The sequence below is a fragment of the Pongo abelii genome, chromosome 9 (genome assembly GCF_028885655.2).
Source record: "Pongo abelii isolate AG06213 chromosome 9, NHGRI_mPonAbe1-v2.0_pri, whole genome shotgun sequence".
NCBI lineage: Eukaryota > Metazoa > Chordata > Mammalia > Primates > Hominidae > Pongo > Pongo abelii.
The window spans coordinates 13,924,775-13,939,101 of NC_071994.2; the positions used below are offsets into that span (position 1 = coordinate 13,924,775).

The window sequence follows — 14,327 nt, forward strand, 5'->3', positions numbered from 1 at the left end:
ACATGTAATAATTGTACATATTTATGGGTACATAGGGATGTTTCTGTACATGTAATGTTTAGTGATCAGATCAGAGTAGTTAGCATATTTATCATCTTGAACATTTATCATTCTTTTGTGTTTTTTGGAGACAGAATCTCGCTCTGTCGCCCGGGCTGAAGTGAAATGGCAGCATGTCGGCTCACTGCAACCTCCACCTCCTGGGTTCAAGAGATTCTCCTGGCTCGGCGTCGCAAGTAGCTGGGAATTAGAGACACGTGTCAACACGCCCGGCTCATTTTGAATTTTTAGTGGAGATGAGGTTCCACCATGTTGGCCTGGCTGTTCTCAAACTCCTCACCTTAGGTGATCCATCTGCCTTGGCCTCCCAAAGTGCTGGGATTACAGGTGTGAGGATTACGTGAGCCACCGGGCCCGGCCGGCATATGCATTTTTAATTTTGATAGATACAGCCACATCATGCTTCTTAGGGTGGTGCCAGTTTACACTCCCACCAGCAGTGTGTGGAGTGATCATTTGGGACAGGTGAGGATGGATGGGGCAGGAGACCTGTGAGATTAAAATAACACTCCTGGATGAGTGTGAATGAAAAGGATGGAAGGAGCTGTGCTTAGACCCCCAAGGCCCTTCGAGGAAGATGCATGAAGCAGAGGCCTGAGACTGCAGCAAAGGATTGTGAATTCATCTTGTCTTGTGCAGCAACATAGGGAGGATGAAATCAGATATGTTGGCGCAGGGCTTTCTGGTCAAATGATCTGTCTGATAAGGAACCTCTTTAGATTCTGACTGGGTTCAGGAATCCCAGGGTGGGAATGGAAGAGGTGCTGGGAGAGAGAGGCTGAGCTGTGGCTGCTGGGGTTGGGATGGGGGAGGAAGGAAGGATGGGGCCAGGCGCAGGAGAACAGATAGGATCCAGGAAGACCTGCCTGTATCCGTGAAGCCTAGCACACTGCCTAGCTTCAAAGTAGGTACATGGGAAATGTCAGAAAAACAAATCCAGCAAAGAAGCCAGGACAGGGTGAAATTCCTTCCCAGAAACTTGAGAAATCCACCTGCTTATCCCATGACACAATATGACCAGGATGGAATGTTGGTGGGGGTGGGAGCTGACCCACCTGTTGTTATTCACGTGGCCTTTGTCAAACCATATCCCCACTCTCATACTCTCATCCTATCTGAGATGTTTCCTTTTAAAAAGTCTTCTCTAATCACTCATTCAGCAAATATTTATTGACCTCCTAGTATGTGCCAAGCCCTGCTGTTGCTGCTTGGGCTTCAAACCTAATTAAAACGATCACCATCCCTGCCCTTGTGAATCTTAAACACTGAAATGCATGGTTACAGGTAGCGCCAAGTACCATGAGGGAAAGGTGGGCCCAGGCTCTCTGAGAGAGTGGTGAGGGAGGGCTGATCACTTTTACAGGGAAGTGACTTTTTTTTTGAGGTGGAGTTTCGCTCTTGTTGCCCAGGCTGGAATACAATGGAGCAATCTCAGCTCACTGCAACTTCTGCCTCCTGGGTTCAAGCGATTCTCCTGCCTCAACCTCCTGAGTAGCTGGGATTAAAGGAGTCCGCCACCACGCCCAGCTAATTTGTTGTATTTTTTTTTTAGTAGAGATGGGGTTTCACCATGTTGGCCTGGCTGATCTCGAATTCCTGACCTCAGTTAATCTGCCCACTTCGGACTCCCAAAGTGCTGGGATTCTAGGCGTGAGTCACTGCATCCAGCCAGGAAGTGACATTTAAGCCACATCTGCAGATGCTAGGTGTTAGCAAGTCAAGAAAAAGGGAAAAGCAACCCAGGCAAAGGGAACAGCATGTGCAAAGTCTGGAGATGGGAAAGCACTTGGACTATTGTGGCCGTGGGAGGCCAGGGTGGACGGAGCTCACGGTAACGGGATCAGCGTGAAGCAGGGAAGGTTTGGAGGGAAAGGAGCACACAGGACCTGGAACTATGTGAAAGATTTTCTGTTTTATTCCAACGGCAATGGCAAGAAGGCATTAAGAGTTTAAAGCAAGCAAGGGATGAGATGAAATTTATGTTTCCTAAAGTTTATTCAGCTATGGAAAATGGGCTTGGGAGGGTGAGAGTGACCCTGGGGAGACTGGGTGTTGGAGCTCACCCCCGCCCTTCCTAGAGCCCAGCTCCAGCCTTTGGGCCTGTGTCTTCAGCACATAGCCTGGGTTGGCTGTCACCAGAAGCAGGAGCTATGGGAATTTTCCCAGCATGCATGCCGAGGAGCCCAGGGCTGTAATAGACTTACTAGTAAGAGAGAATCTGAGATGAAGCTCAGCTGAGTTAAAATGAAACAGATGACTTTGCAGCAGGACTTGTCAGAGCCTTTGATTGGGAACTGTAGCTGGTGAACCCTGGGGAAGGGCCTAGAATGTAGCATATTCTATACTTATTTTGAAACTGTGTTTTCTATTGAACATTTTCTACCAAGCCCAGTCTGAGAAACTGCTCCGTTTTCTCTTTGCCTTTCTAGGGCATATATGCTAATGAACATGCTTAATTCTCCGTCTCACAACCTCTGCTCAGGGAAGTGGAACACCATTCTCTTTGGTTACAGATGGGGAAACAGATGAGTTCGGTGTTTTATGCATGGGACCTTGGGGAGATTAACTGTTAGTCTTGGTAGCCAGCGAATCACAAGATCATCCTGGAAGACTGTGGGGTGTCAGCTTCTTCCACTTCTCCTGTCCATGTCTTGCAGACAACACTGCCCTGTTCTATCTACTTAGGGACGTCACCATTAGTGTCCACCTCTCCTGACTCTCCTGATTGCTTGCCTTTCCTCATGATCTCTATTTTTTTTTTTTTTTTTTTGAGATGGAGTCTTGCTCTGTCGCCCAGGCTAGAGTGCAATGGTGCAATCTCAGCTCGCTGCAACCTCTGCCTTACACATTCAAGTGATGCTCCTGCCTCAGCCTCCCCAGTAGCTGGGAGTACAGGCATGTACCACCACGCCCAGCTAATTTTTGCATTTTTAATAGAGACAGGGTTTCCCCATATTGGTCAGGCCGGTCTCAAACTCCTGACCTCAGGTGACCTATCCGACTCAGCCTCCCAAAGTGCTGGGATTACAGGCGTGAGCCACTGTGTCCAGCCTTCTCATGATCTCTTATTGGCTTTGGGAGAAGTAAGAAGTTGACTCCCTCAACTAAGAGCTTCAGTGCCCTATTTTTTTTTTTGAGCTGTAGTCGCTCTGTGTCGCCCAGGCTGGAGTACAATGGTATGATCTCAGCTCTCAGTGTCCTTTCTATGAGAAGACAATGAGCCCAGCATTTTTGGTGCCCAGGTCTTTTTATGATGCTTCCAGCACAACCCCCTGAAGCCCCTCTGTCTTCCTGGTTCCATCATGAAGTGTCCCCTGCTGGGGTCACTATGTTGGGGGCCATCCAAGTGGATGTGGTCATTTTCATCCCTGCCCTGGCGTTGTATCCCCAGTGATGTGAAGGAAAAAGACGAGCAAAGAGAAGCAGCTCCACAAAACCTGTTTCAGTAGGTTATGTTTTTATTCTACATTATTGGTAGGACAGGGAACAGGGCCAAGACCTCCACACTCCCCTGGGAAGAACAGTCAGGAGAATTAGATACATCTAAAGTGGGCAGAGGACAGAGGCCAGATCATCCCGGGAGGTGGCTGGAAAGACTTAGGCTTAAGCCACGGGAGCCAGGCCGACCTGGTTGTTTGCCCTGTCGAAGACAGTAAAGTACTGGCGGATGAAGACATCACCCAGGATCCAAAGCTCTCCAGATTCGGTGGGGACGTTCATGCCCTGGAAGCCACTGATGCAGCTCCCCTCGCTCTGGAGAAAAGGAGAATAAAAGTGGAGCTGGGACACCGATTCAGTAGTGATAGGCGCTGGGTGATAAACATCCAGGGCGCCCTGGTCCAGCTGCAAGGCACATGCAAGGAGGAGCTTCCTGGCTCAGTGTCCAGGGACTTGGCTGTTCTTGGCCTGGAGTCGGCCTGCAGAAGCAGTCCACTGAACGACTGGTTTCTATGCATTACTGGTCATTATCTGGTGTTTCTGGCAGGCACAGGAACCCTGACATCAGCATCGGTGCTAAGGGGCTTAGGGAGAATTCAGCTGCTAGGAAGGAGTTTGAAAACCCTGCTGCCACAGCCTTTTCTCATTGTTATTCTGATCTGGTCAGAGGCAAAGCGGATGAGCTATTAACCCTCTTGCCTCAGTAAGTCACTGTGCTTCGACCTTGTCTGCACATCACCTGGGGAGCTTTGAACCCCCGCAGCCCCATCCCATTGCTCAGGCCTTTCCCTCTCCTAATGTAATCAGAATCGGTGGGGGAGCCCAGGCATCAGTGCTTCTTGTTGAGTAACATGAGTCCACTGGCAAAATTAGTTTTCCACCTGACGTTATAATAACAGAAGGGAAAGAGTTTTCTTGTGGCTCGTATAGCTAAAGATTTGCTACTTGATAGAGATGGTAGAAGTGTGGGAAGCCCCAGCCTATGGAAATTAGGATTTCCATTTGCCCAACCCTTGGTAGCTCTGATGTGATCAGTCTCACTTGGTTAACCTAACTGCACTCTGAGGGTGGGGAAAGCTGCCATCTCTACTTTTTGGATGAGAAAACTAAGGGTGAGATGAGCTGTAGTTTGCTCAGAATCAATGGGCTAGTGATTCAGACCCAGGACTTGGACCCAGGGGTCCAAATAGAATCCTATTTTCACTCGATTAACTTTTACGTCACTTGTTCCCTTAGGGGGCTGTATCTGAGTTCTTATTCCTGCATTTGTTTTTAATATATTCTTTTTCTCTGGAGGCTGTCTAGGGCAGATGTTCATCTGCTTCTGCCTGTTGGCTTCAGCTCGTGGAAGTGCACTTTCCCTCTGCAGAGGGGGACTGTGTGGCCACATTCTGTGTGAACCCCTCTAGTGGTTGGTCCAGAGCCCCTCACCTGCAGGATGTAGGCACTGGGTGGCAGGGGGTACTGGACTCCATTGATGGTGAAGACGATGTCGGGCAGGCTGCTGATGGCTGAGCAGCTGACCACCATCTGGAAAGAGTGAGGGTGGAAAAGTTAGAAGGGTTTTCGTCCCTTCTGCCTGGCACACCCACTACTTGAGTGTAGAACAGAGCAGTCAGGGCTGGACTCACGTCGCCATCTGAGTTCTCGCTGGCTCCGATGTCGCTCTGGATGTTGGCAATGGGGCTGGTTGGGCCGGTCAGCAGAGAGGTGCCAGTGTCAACAATGGCCTGGCAGCCCTCAGCGCAGGCGATGGCCTCTCCGTTCATGGTGATGCTGAGGGTAAGAAGCAAGTTAAGGTCCCTGAGCCCTCAGGGGTACTTCTCTCCAAGGAGGAACCAGGAGGTGAACCCAGACATTTCTTCCCCACCCATCCATTGGCCAATACGTGAAATTTCTGTTTCTCTCATTCACGCACTCATTCATCCCGCATTCATTTACCCTACAAATATTTCGCGAGTGCCTACTCTCTGCCAGGCATGGGAAACGCCAAGCTAAACAAGACAGCCTCACAGTTCCAGGCTGCAGGGAGCTCCCAGCCTAGCTAGCAAGATAAGTTATGTTGGCAGAAGGGCAAGATGAGCAGCCAGGCATGTGGCAGGGAACAAAAACAGGGTCCAGGGTGAGAGGTGGTGAAGGGGAGCAGCCAGGGGAACAGACATCCGGGGATGCCAGGCAGATGAAGAGAGAAGGAGGACATCATCAGGGGATGGTATGCGGGGAGGGACAGAGACCAGAGGGCTGGGGCAGGAATTGGAGGAAATGGTGAAATTTTAGCATGGCTGGGCAGACATAAGGTGATCCATGTGTCCTGGTTTGCCTGGGCTGGTCCCAGTTTTAGTACTGAAAGTCTCTGTCCTGGGAAATTGTTCATTCTTGGGAAAACCCACACAACTGGGCACCCTAGCAGGCCAGCTGGGGGAAGAACAGCGCGGAAATGAAGCTGCAAGGCAGACCAGGGAGGCCCTGAAGGGGAGGGTGGAACGAAGTGACTTCAGACAATTTCTTAGCCATTTTGGCCCACTTCTAGACTGAAAGTGACATGTTTCCTTGAGTGGGAGGAGCATGTGCTGGTTCACAGGCCCCTTAAATTGTGAGATGTGTGAACAGGTGGGTCCCCCGCTCTCCCCAGGGATGCTGGTGTATGGTCCTGCCTCCGTGACTAGGAGGACAGTGGCTATCTCACCCTTGCAGAGTCTCGGCTTCCCAGACAGCTCTTCCCTCCTCCCTCAGGGAGGTGTCTTTCTAGGGGTCTCTTTGGCTTGGCCAACTTCCACCTTCCCCCTGGAGTGTGTTCCCCTTTGCCAGCTGTTCCTGGGGGGATTCTGGAAAGCTGCTTAGCTATGAATCCATAAGGAAATGGGATCTGGGGCCCAGGCCTGGATGCTGCCCATCCATGGCAGTCTCACCTATCCACGGTGATCTGCCAGTAACCCTCGACAGTAACAGGCACCCAGTTCAGACTTCCAGTGTAGTAAGAAGAGTCAATGCCACCAAATATCACCACGCTGCCACTCTGGTCATCGCTATGGAAAGTGAGGGGAGAAGACATGAATTTTTTTGTTCGTCCATTTGTGTGACCATCTGCTGTTGCCTCGTGAGAGCTACCCTTGATTGGGCACTTTCCAGGGCTGTCCTGGGGTGTGACCATGTGGTTTCTTTTCCTCTTAGGCCAGGGCCCATGCAGTGGGCACTGTCACTGTTATTTCCACTTACCATGAGGACACTGATCCTGAGGGAGGCTGAGGCCACCTGCCCAAGGTCACACAGCGGGGGAGTGGTGGAACTACGTTTGGAAGAACACAGGCCTTATAGGTTGAGTGTATGGTTTCCACTGTGGTACCCACTCTAGTTGCCATGGGGACCCCAGGGAAGTGAGTGTGTGACAGTGTCGGCTCTTAAAGACTTGATGGTGGAGGTCACTGGTTCTTTGGTGGGAGCAGTTTTGCCCCCAGGGGAATGTCTGGAGACATTTTGGATTGTCATGATTGGGTGGGGTTAGGAGATGCTGCCGACATCTCATGGGTGGAGGCTGGGGATGCTGCCAAACATCCTACCATGCACGGGACAGTCCCTGGCGGCAAGGACGTATGCGGGTCTGAAATGTTAACAGTGCCCAGATCGAGAAACTCAGATCTGGCTGGGGAGATACAGTGGCCCCACATGAAATATTTAAGTGCTCATAGAGGCCGATGATGTTTCAGAGCCACCTCGAACATTAACTGGCCAAGAGGAACACACGACAAAGAGCCTTGCTGTTGTAAATTGCAGGAGTCCTTGTTATTGCAATATTCATTTTCTAAATCTCTGCAGTTTCAGGTTAGATGCGGAAGCAAATGTCGACGGCAATAAGAAATTAATCATCCAGGGCCAGGCACGGTGGCTCACGCCTGTAATCGCAGCACTTTGGGAGGCCGAGGCGGTCAGGAGATCGAGACCATCCTGGCTATCACGGTGAAACCCCGTCTTGAATTCCTGACTTCAGGTGATCCTCCCATCTCAGACTCGCAAAGTGCTGGGATTACAGGCATGAGCCACCACGCCTGACCAAGTGTATTCACTTTAAATGGCATCTTTGGGAGCCAAGGATGAGGGAACCGGCACTGAGGGGTAAATGGCTGATGATATTTGAGTTGTGCACATCAAGGGGACAAAGATGCTGGTAAAATAAGATGGAGTGCACATGGCCCGTCAGAGACAGACTTGGCACTATTACTCTCCAAAGACACATTTCTCCAGCCTCAGACATTGACTTTCCAAATCCCTTGCTTCCCAAGACCCTCTCCATCGCAGCCAGCCTTGGACAGCTCCTGCTGAGCCAGAACACTGTGACGTCTGGAGGGGGAGGTGGGAGGAGGCCCCTCTCCACTCAACTTACGCACTGAGGTAGACAGAGAAGAGGTCCTGAGAAACTAGGCCCTGGTTCCAGATGTTGTCAAAGACGGGTGTGGCCCCAGAGGAGGAAATGCTGGGGTAGGCCAGCCCCAGGATGCCGTCAAAGGGAGCATAATACAGGAAGGAGCCGGGTTCGGTCTCGCTCAGGCCGAAGATCTGATTGGTGTCAGAGATGCCTCCAACCTGGGTGGGGAAACCGAGATGATGTTCACCATCAGGTCATGTTCACTGAGCTCTGGGTGCCAGCCTGAGGCCCAGAGCCACCCTGGTTCATCTCATGCAGGACTTGGCTTCCAGGGTATCAGCCTGGAAGGACAGGAGAGGGACTGTCTCCTGGAATGCTCGTTCCTCTGCTGGAGGTAACCATGGCAGCTGCTCTCCAGATGGCCACAGTCTATGACTCAGGGTGAGATTTTGCTGGAGGACAGATGGTCACTGGGTGTTTGTGTTTCTGATGAACAAATGCAAAGCAGACCCTAGACCCTAGGCCTTTGACGCCTGCCATGCCCCGCAAGTAGCAGGGAGGGCTTGTGGAGACTTCATGACTTGGGGTGCTGCATGTCGGGAGAAGAAGGAAGAAGAGGAGGTGCTAGTAGAGAATTGAGCCTTTATTGAGACTCCCCACACTCCATAAGTTTCTGCTTGTGTGGAGCTGAGGCTGGCTTATGGCTCCTGGCATCCCACCCTTTTACTGACTGCCACCCAAGCTAGCAATGTCTGTGACATCTCTGCTGCTTCTCCCCGACCCTGCACCCCCAATCAGGTTACTTTTGTGATCACCAAGACTCATCTTGCTGGAATAAGCTTATTTTGGGTGTGCCTGATGGGGGGATGCAGCGGCAGCCTGCAGGTGCCCACCTGGACAGTGTCGTATCCGAGGATGCCTGTCATGCTGCCGGTGCCATAGGCGATGGAGACTGTCTCGCTGGTGGATTGGTAGGTGGAGGAATCCTCCGGGTTGAAGCGGTTGTGGTTGGCTGCAAGGACAAGCGGTGATTGTCAGTCTGTCAGAGCTGGGTGAAGGTCATGGGCTGGGATGTCTTCCTGGGATGGGGTTTCCTGGCCCTGGGAGGGGCTCTCGAGGTGAGCAGTGACCTTTCCCTCTAGACCCTCGGAGCCCAAGAGACCCCAGGTCCTGTCCTGTCTTGTTGAACTACTGGGACCATTCACTGATGAGAGGTCCCCAGGGCCTCTTGGGGACCCCTCCAGGCCAACATTTAGGGGAGCAGGCCTGTAGCTGCCCAGTGATGAGCACTTTCACTGTCTAGCTCCCGGCCAGTGCTGCTATTATGATGTGGATGATGCCACAGGCACCTCATCTTCATTAAAACTCAGGTGAAAACACTAGAAGAGGAAGGAACCTGCAACACACATTGTTCATGACTTCCAAAGACAAACTCTCTTTCATTAGCAAACCTATGATTTTTTTTTTTTTTTAAACGAGCTCAACACTGACCTCCGGCATATTCTAGCCAGGCTTTGGAGCCATTTTCTCACACGCACTGGACTCTTTCCTGGTGGGCTATTCTACAGCCCTTTGGCCCCATCTTGCTTTGGGCCCCCCATACTTCCTCTCCCAGGCTGTGGTTATTTAGGAGAGCTCTCTGCCCTCGGACTGTGTAGTCTTTGACCGCGGGGATCATATCACTCATCCCTTTACCCCCTGAGCCCAGTGCTTGGCAGGTAGTAGGTGCTCAATAAATGCCTGTTGAGTGGCTCCAGCAGGCTTGAGGTGGGAGCTGTCTGAAGCCCGTGGGTGTCCAGGGTTCCACAGGGTCGGCTGGTGCTGGGGAGCGAGAGTGGGGTAGGGCGGGCTGGGCACTTACTGCAGGCGAGACTGTAGCAGTAGACTGAGGGCACCCACAGGTTGGAGGAGCCGGTGTCAAAGATGACCGTGAAATCCTGGGCAGGAGTTCCGATGCCGATAGTGCCGAAGTACTCCATCTGTCCAGGCAAGGACAGGGCAGTTCATGGACCGGGGACTCTGTTTTGGGGCCTCCCTAGGGGCTGTTTCTGGGTCATCTCCTCAGTCCACCTCTCCATCTTTTCCTTCGTTCCTCACAGTTCTTGTCTTTCTCTTCCCAGCCACTGCCTTCATCCTTCAAAGCCCAGCCGTGGCGTCCCTTCCTCCTTCAAGTCTTCCCTGATTGCTTCCCCAATTTACCCTCTGCTCTCTGCTAAGCACTACAAGCACTTAACAATCTGCTGTTCCCTCTTCAGCTGTTGTCTTGTCTGTCACAGTCTTCCCATCCTTACAGCGCATGTTCTCGGAGAATGGGGGTGGAAACTTCTAGCACCGGGCAAGTGACAGCTTAAGTGCTTGTGCCTTAAATTGTGTATCAGAAGCTAAGCAAACCACCTAAAGATGGAAACGTGTCCAGTTTTCTTATTTCTACATCTAGATGTGTACAGGAGGTTGTAAGAAAGGGCATTGCCAGTATTTTTATTCTTTTTTTTTTTTTTTGAGACAGGTCTCGCTCTGTTGTCCAGGCCGGAGTGCAGTGGTGCAATCTTGGCTCACTGCATCCTCCGCCTCCTGGGTTCCAGTGATTCTCCTGCCTCAGTCTCCCAAATAGCTGAGATTACAGGTGTGTGCCATCACGCCCGGCTAATTTTTGTATTTTTAGTAGAGACGGGGTTTCACCATGTTGTCAGGCTGGTCTCGAACTCGTGACCTCAAGTTATCCACCCGCCTCAGCCAACCAAACAGTATTTTCTTAATGGCAGCATTTGCCTGCCTTGCCGGCTCTGTTCCCGCCACACTGGTCTGCTTGCTGTTCTTTGGTGATGACTAGTCACTCCTGCCCTAGGGCCTTTGCACAAGCTATTCTTATGCCAGGAAAATGTTTATTCTAGAACTTTCCTTGGCTGATCCTTTTTTCAAAAATCAATCATTTGAATCTCTAGTCAAATGTCCCCTCTGCCAACAGGCCTTCCGTGACCACTTTATCTAAATTTGCCCCCTCTCTATCTTCTTTTTCCCCATAGTCCAATTAATTAATTTGTCATGGCCCTCATCATTACCTGAAATTATCTTACATGGTTGTTTATTTGTCATCCCCTTTAGAGTATAAGCTCCAGGAACTTTGGTTATTCACCATCATTTTGGCAACTTGCATAGCCTCTGGCACATAGAGAGGTACCAATATTTGTTAAATATTTGTGAACTAAATAAATGCGCTAACCAAGCCTCTTACCAAGGGCCCCCCAGACCCCATGCTAAGTACTCCAGAAAACATGATTGTGTTAATTCCTGGCAATAATCTCTGATGCTAGATATTAGTGGTTCTGTTTTCCAGACCAAGAAACAGGCTCAGAGTATTTAAATGACTTGTCCAAGGTCCTGTGGCTTAGAGGCACTAGGACCCACATTTGCACCAGGTCTGTTGGACGGCAGAGGCCAGTCTCTGAACCACGGGCATCACTGCTTTGTGCCCTGTGCCCTGTGCCAGGCACAGAGGGGACATACAATATCTGTGGGAGGGCAGGGTGTTTGTTATTCGGTCTCAAATAAGAAAGTCAGGGTGATCTTTCTGAAACTCGGATCTGATCTTGTCACCCCCCTGTTTAAGATATACCAGAGGCAGTTAGGATGGAGCCTCTCTCAGTCCACCCCTCGGCTCCTCGGGCCTCAGTCTGCAGCACCCTTCTTCCCTCCCTCTCGGCTCCCCTTCAAACGCACTGTGCTCCTGCCTGCTACAGGGTTTGGCACAAGGGATCAGGCTCTGCGGAGTTCTGTCTTGTTCTCTTGGAAACTCCCGCTCTTCCTGCATGGCTCCAGGGAGGCTCCCTGCCCAAGTGGCAGACTCTCGCAGTGTGACACCTTCACTCTGTAGTCCTCCTGCTGCCTGTTCTTTTCATTGGTTTGCGAGATTCCTTGATTACTGTGTTTGTCTCCTAGGCTATGAGTTTGGTCACCGCTGTCTCCCCCTGAGCCCAGCACAGGCCCTGACATATAAGGAGGCGCTCAGAAGAAATTAACATTGCATGAAGGAGTGAACGAATGAATGAATGAACAAAAGAACAACAGCTTTGACTGTGAGCTTTCCTGCCTGCCCTGGGCCCCTGACATCTAGGGGGCAGACTCTGGGTCACTGCCTGGAGCCTCAGAGCCCAGGCCTGTCCTCCAAGACCCCTGGGACACCCTCTTTCCTGCCGGCCAATTCTGCAGAGTTGACCCCACCACTTGCCCACACACTCACATCCAGGTAGTTCTCCAGGGGCTGTTCATCTACCAGGGTGGGAGCCTCCCACTGGGGGAAGTACTTTCTGGCTGGGTTGAGGTTGTGCTTCTTCAGGAAGTCCTTCAGCAGGCCATGCTCAGACAGGGTGCGCCTCAAGGACTTCTTTCTGATGAGGGGGACTCTGTGGTTTGGAGAAGGAAGAGGAATTAGGCAAGGATTCTGCACAGCGGGTGCTGTGGCAGCCCCAGAAGGGAAGGGAAGCTGGTCTAAGAGAGGAAGAAGGAAGGAAGGGAGACGCCCCCACTTCTGCCCAATAATGCAAAGAAGTTAAGCTGACTAGTGGTGGAGCTGGGAACCAAACCCAGGCTGGACTCTTAACCAGCTGATCTAAGAGACGAAGATGGAAGGAAGGGAGAAGCTCCCACTTCTGCACAATAATGCAAAGAAGTTAAGCTGACTAGGGCTGGAGCTGGGAACCAGATTCAGGCTGGGCCCGAGTTTTAACCATGTCTGCAGGGCTGCCTCCCAAAAGGGCAGAGAGAGAGGCAGAAAACGGGGATGGAGACAGCGGTAGAGAGAGAGAGAGAAAAAAGGGAAGAAGGAAGACACGGGAGGAAAGAAAGGTGATGTGAGAGGCAGCATCTTCACTCCCACGCCACCCGGACTCACTTGTACATGATGCACTCAGAGAGCGCCACCAGACCCAGCAGCAGCAGCCACTTCATGGTTGTTCCCGGATCCGAACTCGAGGGAGAAGGCAAGACGGGAGGAAGGTGCAGAGCAACAGCATGAGCTGCCCCTTATATACAGCTTGGGTCCCACCTTATTGGCCTCGGAAAGTCACAGGTTCCCTTGATCCCAAACAGAAAAGCTCCTGATAAGATTGTCTCTGCCCTGAGCCACATTCTGAGACCTTTCCAGCTGAGGCACTTTCCATTGTAACCTTGTGCCATGGGGAGGGGGAAGGGTGCCATGGGGGTGGACCCGCAGAGAGAGAGAGAGGAGCAATGACCTGGAGGCTTTTTTCTTTTCTTTTTCTTTCTTTTTCTTTCTAAGCAATGACCTTGAGGCTTATTTGTTTTCTTTTCCTTTGTTTCCTTTCTTTTCTTTCCTTCCTTTCCTTCTCTTTCTTTCTTTTTCTTTCTCTCTTTCTCTCTCTCTCTCTTCTCTCTCTCTCTCTCTCTCTTTCTTCCTTTCCTTTCTTTCCTTTCTTTCCTGACGGAGTTTTGCTCTCTCGCGCTGCCACAGGCTTATTTCTGAAGCATCGACAAGGGCCTGTGTTAAAACTTTACAGGCTGAGCATTTCGACAAAGTTGGTTAAAAGTGCGTTTCACACACCACTGGACAGATGTGAAGGAGCCCCAGGTGGCCTGATTTGTCCCAGTGGGCATGCAGCTGGGGTTCTTAGAGAGCAGCCCCCGACTCAGTCATAGGTGGTACTGGTTGTGGTCACTGCTTATCCACAGCACATGAGGGGTCGGTCGTTTGGGACTCAGGACACAATTCCCCACATAAATGTCATTGTGTGGGGTTGTTGGGCGTCTGACTAGCCTATGGGACTTGCAGTTTGCTTTTGGTGTAACTGGGCTGAGTCTGGGTACACGGGGGAGGAGGGAGAGAGCACCGGGAGAATGCTGCCTTCCCTTCCTGGAGGAGGTAAACTTCAGACAGGCCAGGTATGTCTTTGGAATCTGTGTCCCTCCCTTTCTGCACCCCTTCTCTTTCTTTTGCTCCTTTCCCACCCTCTCCACCTTAGAGATCCCACCTGGGTCTGATTTCTCCAGGCGCTCCAGGCTTACAACTGAGTTGAAATCAGCTACAATGGAGCGAAGCAATCTGGGCAAACAATTCATAGTCGTGGGTGAGTGACTTAGAAAGAGGATGCTTGGCCGGGCTCAGGCTTGTAATCCCAGTACTTTGGGAGGGTGAGGCAGGTGAATCACCTGAGGTTGGGAGTTTAAGACCAGCCTGGCCAGCACAGTGAAACCCCATCTCTACTAAAAGTAGAAAAGTTAGCTGGGCATGGTGGTGGGCGCCTGTAATCCCAGCTACTGGGGAGGCTAAGGCAGGAGAATCGCTTGAACCCAGGAGGCAGAGGTTGTGAGAGGTGAAGCCGTCTGGGTTTCTGAGTTGATTAGGGACTTGGAGAACTTTTGTGTCTAGCTAAAGGATTGTAAATGCACCAACCAGCAGTCTGTGTCTAGCTAAAGGCTTGTAAATGCACCAATCAGCACTCTGTGTCTAGCTGAA

The 14,327-nt window shown here is 51.2% G+C and overlaps 1 protein-coding gene across 1 annotated transcript; it reads right to left on the reverse strand.

The window, feature by feature from the left end:
• Nucleotides 1-3,581: 3,581 nt before the first annotated feature.
• Nucleotides 3,582-12,802, reverse strand: LOC129048851 (pepsin A-4-like). Its single transcript, XM_054525473.1, has 10 exons — nt 12,747-12,802; nt 12,457-12,464; nt 12,096-12,343; nt 9,720-9,837; nt 8,752-8,870; nt 7,877-8,076; nt 6,408-6,524; nt 5,130-5,274; nt 4,930-5,028; nt 3,582-3,813 (listed from the first exon to the last, which is right to left on the reverse strand). The coding sequence occupies exons 1-10, from the start codon at nt 12,800-12,802 to the stop codon at nt 3,664-3,666; spliced, it is 1,260 nt and encodes a 419-aa protein (XP_054381448.1). The 3' UTR covers nt 3,582-3,663.
• Between the last annotated feature and the right edge of the window lie 1,525 nt (nt 12,803-14,327).

Excerpts from the sequence above, each read along its gene's own strand:
- LOC129048851 (XM_054525473.1), bottom strand. The coding sequence starts at position 12,802 with ATGAAGTGGCTGCTGCTGCTGGGTCTGGTGGCGCTCTCTGAGTGCATC. Across the intron at positions 8,077-8,751 it reads TCGGATACGACACTGTCCAG|GTTGGAGGCATCTCTGACAC; the intron begins GTGGGCACCTGC and ends TTCCCCACCCAG. Across the intron at positions 6,525-7,876 it reads TTCTCTGTCTACCTCAGTGC|CGATGACCAGAGTGGCAGCG; the intron begins GTAAGTTGAGTG and ends CACTTTCCATAG.